At 49.5% G+C, this 10,169-nt stretch overlaps 1 protein-coding gene across 1 annotated transcript; it reads right to left on the bottom strand.

The window, feature by feature from the left end:
- Positions 1-572: 572 nt before the first annotated feature.
- On the bottom strand, positions 573-9,029 carry FGF16 (fibroblast growth factor 16). The gene is made up of 3 exons (XM_004280436.3): positions 8,457-9,029; positions 2,348-2,451; positions 573-989 (listed from the first exon to the last, which is right to left on the bottom strand). Exons 1-3 carry the CDS (start codon positions 8,728-8,730, stop codon positions 744-746), a joined length of 624 nt encoding a protein of 207 aa, XP_004280484.1. The 5' UTR covers positions 8,731-9,029; the 3' UTR covers positions 573-743.
- Between the last annotated feature and the right edge of the window lie 1,140 nt (positions 9,030-10,169).

The raw sequence follows: 10,169 nt of genomic DNA, 5'->3' as shown, positions 1-10,169 counted from the left end.
AGACAATTTTATTGCCAATAAAAGCCTTTACTAACTCATTTATCCTGTTTCAGTAGGACCTTATTCTTTCTGATGAAAATCCAGTCATAGCATCTCTCATTAAAAATAAAATTATTTTGAAATAAATAAATATATAAAATAAATAGCATATACATTTCATAAATAGTTTGTCCTTATGCACAGTATCCATGCTTACATTTTAATATCATTTTCTTACAGCCTACCCCATCTCCCACTTCCAATGGCAGGGAAACTGCATGTCAGGACAGATGAGAAATCTGCAGAGCCAGTGCAGGGATGGCTTGCAGCAGGGCTGTAGCCCCAAGGATTTTCTTAATGAGACTTCTCCAAAGCTCTGTAGGTAGCATCTATGGCAGATTCCTTGGTCTTTCATTTACCCACTGTCAAGGTATTTGGGTAGATTGTGGGGCAAGACACCTCTGGCCCTTGGCGGGGACCCCATTCTTTCTTGTGCCACCTCAGGGGAAAGAACATGAGTAAAGAAAAAAGTATATACAAGATTCCCTCTAGACCTCCCCCTCCCCCCACATCCCTCCCCAAAATAACCCAACCTTGATATACACTTTGAACAACAAGGGAACAGCTGGGTCGAGTTGAACAGTAAGTGCTTCTCTGTTATCTAAATTGATAGGAAAGAAGATTGAAAAGCTATGAATATAGTGCTTCCAGAGACAACTGTGGCCCCAGAGTATATAGGTCACAGAGGTCACACTAGGGGTCCGTTACCTATAGCGGAACAGGTCTCTGGACATGGAGGGCAACTTAGAAGGATCTACTGGCCTGGGTAAAAAGTGAGTGAATTTCTGGTGTCGTTTAGTCCTGTATCCCTCCCGGGGTGAGCCGTCTTTATTCAGGGCCACATAATACTGTCTCTCCGAGTCCGAGTGTTTGTACAAGGTGGAGGCATAGGTGTTGTACCAGTTTTCTTCAAACTGTTCCCGGAAAACACATTCACGTGTGAGTTTCTTCTGTGAGGGTAAGAAAATAAAGCAGAGCCCATTATATGACTATTTCTCCCATCCCAGCTTGCTGGTGGAGAAACTAAAATAGTAATAGCACATTGATATTAGAATATTTCAGTCCTATCTCCCGGTATTCCTGAGGCATCTTCTTTCCAAACAGCACAAAACAGCCCTGTCGGTATCACTTTCACCCTCTTTTGTGAGCCACGCAAAAATGTTTCCAGTGATATTTTTTCTGAAGGCAGGAGACTGAAAGAGATGGGCTCACCTGGCACTTTGAGCCTGAGAATTTCTGCTATGGCCTCCCAATGCCCCGCTGGCACCCCTGAGTTTTCTCCCTATTTAGGGCTAATGATGTTCAAATCCACTGAGATTGCAGTCAACTATGTCAACTGACAGGCAAAGGCCTCAGATCTATATAAAGCTCCATGGGAGGTGAGCTGTGATCTCTCCTAATGAAGGGTCTCAGGCCTGTCAGTTGGAAAGCTCAGAAAAGATCTCCTTGAAAAGTTCCTCCAAATCTGGCTACTTCAAGCTGGCAGCTCCTGGGTCTCTTGCCTCTGTCCCTTCTCACACTTGATCCAACCACCATACTACTTGCTGGGGTTTTGCCGATACTGAGTGCTGGGGACAGGCCTATCTCTTAGGTGTCAGGGAAGAATGTGCTCTGATTTCATGGGGTGCAGGCAGCCAGAAAGTATGCTCTGTGACTCAAAAGCCAAAGCCAGGAGTTGGGATCCTCTGAAAGGGTTAAGATCAGCAAAGTCACCATTCCCCAGCTCTGGGCTGGCTTCCAAAATAGTGAACATGCACTGCAGCCAACCCAGTTCTAGCTGGGGACTTTAGGGCTGTCACCAGACCCTGGAACCCTCACTCTTCATTTGTTTGTTTATTTTGTTTGGCTTTTGGGATTCAGCTGAAGCAATCTGGACATCAAGGACTGTGTCGTTAATCTCAGAATCCTCAATCTGAAGGCCAGCTTTACCATTGCCTATTTTTGTGCCAGCCAGTTGGCTACTCCTCTGGGTACCCATCACAAATAAGATGTGCTCCTTGGGAGAGTTAATGCCCCAAACCCTTACCATCTACTGACAAACCAGTACAGCTTCCTATTATTATCAGATGAGCTGGCCCTCTAATGGAGAAGGTGAAAGCAAATGTACTACAGAAAAGCTTCTGTTTTGATGGAGGCTGAATGAGTGAAAGTGTTATGTAGCAAGTTCCTGGGCAGTCAAGAACTGACTAGAAGACACTAATCCTTTAAAGTTGACAAAAGTGCTTTCAAGTGCTAGATGAATGTTTTGCCTTACATTGTCCAAACACTTGTGGTAACAGCTTCCGAGGACAAAAAACCTTAAACTTACCGACCCATAGAGTTCTCCTCGCTCGTTCATTCCTAAATACAGGCCAGAGTCCACTCCCCGGATGCTGATCAGCCCCACAGCCAGGCTGATAAACTCCAGAATTCCTAGAGCAAAAAAGTGAATGCCATTTCCATCACTGATATCAAGCTAAGAGGAAACTGTTCAGGTGACATGAGCTACTAGTCCTTTATGCCCAACTGGAGGCCAGCTCTGTGTGCCTTTGGTGAATTACCTGATGAAACCATCTTTTGCAGCAAGAATGGAACCTCAGAGAAGACACTGAGTCTCTCTGGGCCTCGGCATGTCCATATGTAAAAAGGGGGACATAATCTCTGCCTTTATTCAACACTCTTAGGCATATTATAAGGAAAAGACCATGAGAAGCGTTTGGCTACAGAAGCTCCATAATTACAAGGTACTATTGCTGTTAAATACCACCGTTTCAAGAACTGGGAGGGCAGCTTTCAAAATGAAAGAATGTGGCCAGGTTTCTGTATCTTCCCAAAGTCACTTCCCTCCTCCCCAGAGCACACAGCATTACCTTGCTGTCCTCTAGGCTGAACTTGTTTTGCAGCCTCTTAGCTCCCATGTCCTTAAAGCCACATGAGGCTGTCAACTGCCTGTAACTGACTCTAACAAAGGCCACACGGGCCACTCACAAAGTTTGTTCCTCCAGCCTACGGCAGGAAGCAAAACTTGGCCTGGTGAGAGCTTTCTCCTCAAAAGTACTCTTGGCCAGTGCAGCCTCAGGCTTACCTCTTGAGGATTTTAAATTTATCTATGGCAAAGAGTTGGCAGGTAGTATTAGACTTGATACTGATGTGAGATGTTGCAGCTTTAAGGGAAAAGGGAAGATACTCAGAAATGTCCCTCTAGCTGACAAAGTTAGAGGTGAGGATTTGAAAAACTTTTCATTTACCCAGGAGCAGTAAGGGGGAAAAAAGAAATTGACTACTAAGAGGGAAAAAAGAACCAGAACTGAAATCCTGGTGATACTGAAGACTTCACAGTTTTGTTCTAAGATAGCACATCTATTATTTGGATACAGATGTAATGGTCAACTAGATTTCTCTTTGATTTTCTCTAACCATGTTTTTCAACATACAGACCAAAACGTGATACTATTGACTCACACAGGCATCCAAAGGTATGAAATGAGCTCATATCTGGCTGTCTTTCTCATCCAAAAATGTAATTCTTAAGGGTAATAATATTCTATGTAATCTACACAGGGAGTGGGACTGATTCCTTAAAGATCACTTTAAAAAATTAAGTGGGCAATTGTGAAATCAGGTTCAGAACTCCAGTGGGAAGTCTCCTGAAGAGCCCCAGTGACTTGGGCTGGTGGGTGGGCAATCAGGTATGGAAGCTTTTAGGGCACACACACCTATTTGGAGAATGTAACGCTCTTCTGCTGCCATTGTATAGAACACTCAGAACGTGGCCTTTGTCCTCTAGCATTGACATCCTCCAAGCTTTAGTCTCAGTCTGGTTGTTACTAACTCTTGTAGTACAAAAAAAGAGTTTTGGGAAAGGATATTGACACAAGATGGTAAGAGGGGAAGGGAAAATACCTGGTGCCAAGTAGGGCTTAAGCAGATACTGATTTAGTGGACCAAAACCTTTAGTTACACTGCACAGGTTCTGATTTTGGTTCTGCCCTGTTTAACATTTTAATAAATGACTTATAAAAGGACATAGGGGGACTGTTTACCCTAGTTCCAGAAGACATACAGCTGAGAGGGCGACAATAAAAACCCAAAGAGATTTCAAGAGAATGGAAAAATGGGCTGACTCCAACAAAATAAGCTTTAATTAGAATAAATGTAAAGTCCTGCACTTTGGTCCCCAAACCAGTTACCCAAGATATTTTGTGTTTGGGGTTTTGCTGGGGGAGGGCAAGCCTCAAGTACAGTATGAGTCAATCATACTCCTTATTTCATGGCCTATTATCATAATTGGTCTGCGTAAAGGCTTTTTTATTTATCTATCTCTTTCTTTTTATTTCCATAAGCTTCTCCCCCTCTCCTCCCCCCTTCAGGCAACCACGTATATTTTCTTGAAAACATGGACTGTTCTTTTGTGTTTTCATGCATTTTTGCTAAATGCAAGTCTGCTCAGCTTTGGAATGGGGAGACGTGGCTTAGCAAAACATGCACAACAATGGAGTACAGAATTTGATTGAACAAGGTAACCTCAGTATGGCTGATTCACGAGATTATTAAAAAGCTAATGTGAAGCTAGTCATGTAAAAATTAAAAATTGCTAAAAGCTAATGTAAAAAAATAGAAAAAAAGAAAAAACACTAATGTGATCTAAGGCTGTATTGATCAAGATCTAGTAACTGGCATAAAGGAGGGGATTGCCCCATTCTGCTCTGCCTCAGATCACAAGAGTGCTGTTTTTAGTTCTACTGTGTTTAAAGAGGGCTATGGAAACACAGGAGGGTGTTCAAAGGAGAGTGGCCAGTATGGCCAGGAAACGAGAAGCCAGGTCATGATTCAGTTCTGGGTGCTAAACTTTGAGGGATACCAACCCGCTGAAGACTTCTGTTCTTTGCTTAGGCAGCTTACTTCTGAGCTTCTGAGTCTTAGTTCCCTCATTCTCTATCTCATGTCTCTGACCACCCTGAGCTCATTAAGTAGCAGAGGGTAGCTTGTGATCTCACCATCCAAAACCTGGTATGAGAACAAATCATGAAACCCAAGAGGTGTGGCCATTTGAGTCACCACCGTTTTTCTCCAGCTCTCTGTTAACCCTGATGCCAAAGGACAGATCATAGAGGAAGTCACTTGGGTTGTGTCCAGTAACAGGGGTCTCCAACAGCTGGAATCATCCCTGCCCAGCTGTCTTTGGGCATCATTTCCCTTTGCCAACTTTCCTATTAGCTGGATTCAAACTGTGGGAACCCAGTGGCACATGATGATGGAACAGATATTCCTAAACCTTCTCCTGAATTCCAGCCAGCATGAAGGGAGAGAGAAAACAAGCCATTTTTACATTTTCCCAACTACAGCTGGAGAGGGGTGTTAACAGCAAAACGTTGAAGCAAAGTATTAAGTAGACAAAGTTTGTCCTCAGTACTTTCAACCCCTTCAAAGCCCAGGACCTCCCTCTCCCCTGCCTCATTTGACCTGTCCACCTCAGGTTCTGGCCTGTGTTCGACAGTTTCCAGACTCTTCTCTTCTTACACCTTTTGCCCCATGGCTTCAGTGAAAACAGATCTGTTCTGGGTCCCACTGCTTCAGAACCCAGCTAGATGACTGGCCTAGTATGTCATTTAATCTGGCTCCATAACTCACCCGAATGCCCTCAGCCATCCTTTCAGCCTTTCAGGGCCAAGACAGTGCTGTTTTGGCACCTTGCCAAATAAGAACCATATCGCTCACAAACCAAAGCAGCTGCGCGAGCCTGTTCCATCCCACCTGGCGGGAGGCCTCTCCTCCAGTCTGGCTCCCAAGCTCCGCTCTGCCAGCCCACAGGTGCCCCTCAGGAATGTCAGGATCCCTGTGAACCTTATGTAAATGCCACCAGCCAGCCAGGCGGAGAGTGAAATACTCCTGGCTACTGATTGCAGAATGGGGGGTGTGGGGGAGGGGTGTGGGGGAGGGGAGGGGAGGGGGAGCATAGGCTGTGCCAACAGGTTATTATTTGGAGTCGAGGCTGCTCTTGGGCTCAGCCTGACTCATTCTGAACACATGGATTCCAGGGTAATCCTTGGGGGCCCTGCTCTCCAATTACAACAAATAGCTATTTACTTTACATGGCCTTTGGAGACTACCTCCTCCCCCCAAGCAGAAATCTATAATATTTTATATCTTAAGTCTGGCCTACTTTACCCTGCTGGAATGTTGACTGCTAAAGCACTTATGGAATGTTAAAGTTTCGATTTATTGAATACCCTGGCTGATTAACTCAAATGTGGAGGGAGGAGAGAGTTAGCAAACTCAAAACGCCACCTCTTTCTCTGCCAAAAGCTAAACTGAGAAAGAGTAAATGTGTGCTTGCAAGTTGGCAGGGGACGTTACAAAGACACAGCTTTGACCAGTTATCATTTCCTTTACAGGAAATACACGGAACTGCCAGGAAGCCAGGGAAGGAGGAAAGGGAAAAGGTGATGCAGAGGTGGTCTCAGTCAGTATGTGTGTGTGTGCGCATGCACTTAAGGCAAAACCCAAAATGAAACAGTTAAGCAGCAGTGAAAACACTCCTTCCTCCCGCCAGTTTTATTTCCTTTGGTTTCTCCTTAAACTTAACACCCTTAGCAGACCTGGGAGATGAAAAGAAATCAAGATGTGTCCTTAGGGAGGTAATTAAAGACCACTTATCCCAAGAGCCTATTACTACTTTATGTTGACCTTGTAGGTTACTGGGCTTAGTTTAGGCACAGAATCAGACGAACACTTGTAGCTGCTGGGAGTCAAGCTCACAGTTTCTCCACCTCTGCTGCTCCCACCTCACATTTCTCCATCATTTCAGAATTTTTATTCTACATCTCAGGAATGAGCTACCCCAATATCTTTAGGCCATTTCTGGGAGTTTTGGGAGGCTCTGAGGCCAGGGTGGGAGTCCCATTCCTTCCGAAGAGGAACAAAAGGGGACTGCAAAGTCACTAGTGATGGAAGGGAAAGGAGCTAAGTTAACCCTCCCTCTCCCCTCACCCCACCCCACCTTGTCACCCTTTTGAGGACCTGCTGCAAGTTTATACAGACACCTGCACCCCTCCATTACCCCCACCCCACACACAACCTACTGTACTCCAGCTCTCCAAGTGCATTTTTCCAAGATGACATAGACCTCATTAGGGTTCCTGCTTGCTCCCAGCAAGGAAGACCAGCCCTGGCCCCAAGTTGTTTGCTAGACTTAGCCTTGCCCAGGAACAGGCCTCTGCCCCTCTCCCCATCCACCCCAGGCTTTTTATGGTGCACTGGGGTGCAGCTCTAGCAAGGCACGGGGAATAGGAGGATAGGGAGGTTTGGGGGAAGTGAGGGAGGATGGGAAAAAGAAGGGAAGAGTATCACGCCTGATGGTAGGCAAAGCCTCTCACTGGCTTAGATGGTGTCTTTGGCCCATAGGGTCCTTGGGAGGAAGCAGAGGGCATTGGGAGATGCGGGGACCCAAAGAAGGGTAGCTGTCACAGCATCAAAATAACAGTTTAGTAGAGGATAGGAAATTGAAACTGAAAATGGCCAAATTATTGAGGAGTGAACACATTCGCTTAGAAACCCAATGATCTCTGTCCCAGGTCAAGGTTTATACTAATTGTGTTCTGTATGTGAGACAGGCAGCTGTGCCCTTTGAACAATCTGCAGAGTGGCAGGCAGAGAAAATCCTGGATGGAGGCTGGGTGTCTTCTGCCCTGGGCCCAGAATACACCTGTTTTGGGGCCTGGGAGTGGGCCTAGAACGGTTTCCTCACTGAGGCAAGGAGTCCAGAGGTAGCTCCGGCAAAAGCTTCCGCAGGGCTTGTGCCCTTACACAGTAGCCACCGGGAGGCTTTCCTACTTTCTCTAATACCCAGATCCCGCCGTGCTGTCTGGGTTGTACCTCAACACGGGCAGAGCAACACAGAGGTAGGCAGGTGCCACGGCTGCCGCGTCCCCGCGGGTCAATATCGACTCGGGCGCGGACCGTCCACACGCCGTATCCACGGCCCACGAAGGCTCCAGCTTCAGGTAATCTGCCGCGACAACCCAGCTGCCCTGGAGGCTCAGCCTCACGCTGTAGCCACGGTCCCCGACCTCCTCGGCGGATGCTCCTACCCCTCTCCCAGCTCCACCTGCAGCGTCCAGGTCCCAGAACAATCCTCTAGCTCCCGGGGGAGGGAGGGTGGAGTGGGGAAAGGAGAAGCCGCACCTCAAGGCGCCCCCGCCTCCTCCCGAGAGTGTCTGAGGGTGTCAGGCGCCCCGACGCCGCTGCGCGGCTCAAGTCCGCACCGTCGCGTCCCGCCTGCCCCGCGTCCCCGTCGGCCTCCCGCCTCGAAGGGCTCAGACGGCGCCGAGCCGAGGGGCGGGGGGGGGCGGTCCGCGGGCCCCAAGCCGGAGCCTCGAGCCGTCGGCTCCCCAGTGCGCCGTCTGCTCGCCTCCCGTCCCTCCCGGCCGCGTCCTCACCGAAGCGGCTGTGGTCGTGGCGGGTGCCGTGCACCGTGCCGTTGGGGAAGATCTCCAGGTGGAAGCCGGTGCGGCAGTAGAGCTGGCGGCGTCGCAGGATCCCCTTCAAGTGGGCGAAGTCGGTGGGCGAGCCGCGCTGCAGCTTCCCTTCGATCTGGCCCAGGCGCTCGTTCAGGAAACCTGGGGAGTCAGCTAAAGGCACGTTCCCCAGAGACGAGGAGAAGCCGTGCAGATCCCAGTCCAAGGAAGAGAAGACCCCCCCCACCTCAGCCATGGCGGGGTGCGCGGGGCCGAGTCCGGGCCGTGGGGCGCGAACTGCCTCTCCCCGCCGCGGGCGCGGGCGACTCGGCGGCGCTCGCTTGCTAGCTCGCTCCGCGCTCTGCCGAGCTGCAGTCGACGTCTGTTCTTGTCCAAGGAACTTCTCAGCGGCGGGGAGCGTGGGGCAGCGCGCTCCTGACCTTGCGCTCAGTCAAAGTGCCGCTTCCCCTCCGCATCCATCTCCCCAGGCCTCTCATAGCTGGCTTCGTCGAGCTATCAGATGCAAACGGCACTTTATATACATACCCACTCCCCTTACATTGACATATTGGATATTTAAATACAAGCCACACCTCAATGGCATCCCCTCGGAGATTGGTGTGTGGGTTCTTTTTTTTTTTTTCCTCCTCGTATCCTTTTGGCTCTTTTTAGGAGAGGGGGGTGGAGTGGGAGAGAGCGAGCGAGCTTCACTCCCTCTTTTATTATGAAAAAATGGCAGGAAAAAGCTACACAGTGCAGTGAGGCATAACTGCTTTTGGCAGGTTTTTCTGAAACTGCTGATGAAATAACGGAGCCCAGTGCGTGGAGGCTGTTGGCGTCCACTGCCACTCAGGCCTGTTGCGCTGGGGCAGCACCCACCTCCCACGCGGCCTGCGGCTGCTCGCCTTTAGAAAGTGGCGTGAGACCCGGGCTGGGGCGTTCACGCGTTCGTGAGCCTCTCTTGTTCCCCGGCCGGTCGGAGGCTGCAGAAGGGGCGCCTGGCCTGGGTCAGTGGCTCCCTGGTTTCTTTGTTCTGTTGCCCCCTAGTCCCACTCCCCACCTGTAGGTCGGCAGGGGGCTGAGGAAGTGAAGAATTCGGAAACGCATGCAGTTGCAAAGCGTGGGATTGGGGGTGTTGGTGGTTCCTGTAGGCACCCAGGCTGGGGGCCTTAAGGGGCCTTAAGGGGCCTGGGAGGAGCGGGAAGCCCCACGGAGGAAAGAAGGCATTTTTTTAAAAAGCGACGTTACAGCTTAGGAAAAGGAGGGGGGGAGTAAGAAATAGAAAGCGATCTTTTTGAAAAATGATCTCCTCTGGCTTTCTGGGCGCGCTTTTACTAGGCTCTCGAGAGCAAGCTTGATGAGACCATTGGAAGTCTGGTGGGGGGTTTTCCCCACCTCTTTTCTTGTTGGAAACAGGTGTTTCCTCGCTCTGTCCTGTGCCCTCCTCGGAGATAGTCTATCAGGAAGAGCGGCAGTTGGGGCGGGAACTGGAGGCAGCCAGGGCAACGGGCAGCGTTGAGAAGACCTGGGGAGCAGGTGCCCGGCCTGCCCCGCGCCCCGCGCCCTTAGCCGGCACCAGAACCCTGGGGCCTCTCTCGGGGCCTCGCGCTCAGCGTCCTGCTCGCCTGCCTATTAAACTACGTTGTCTGCAGTTTGCACCCCCATGGGGGCTCTGGCTACCTTCCCTGGCTCCGG

Source organism: Orcinus orca, chromosome X (assembly GCF_937001465.1).
Source record: "Orcinus orca chromosome X, mOrcOrc1.1, whole genome shotgun sequence".
In the NCBI taxonomy this organism is placed as follows: Eukaryota; Metazoa; Chordata; class Mammalia; order Artiodactyla; family Delphinidae; genus Orcinus; species Orcinus orca.
Note: the sequence above shows the minus strand (reverse complement) of the source record. Positions and strands in the feature narration are given on the sequence as shown.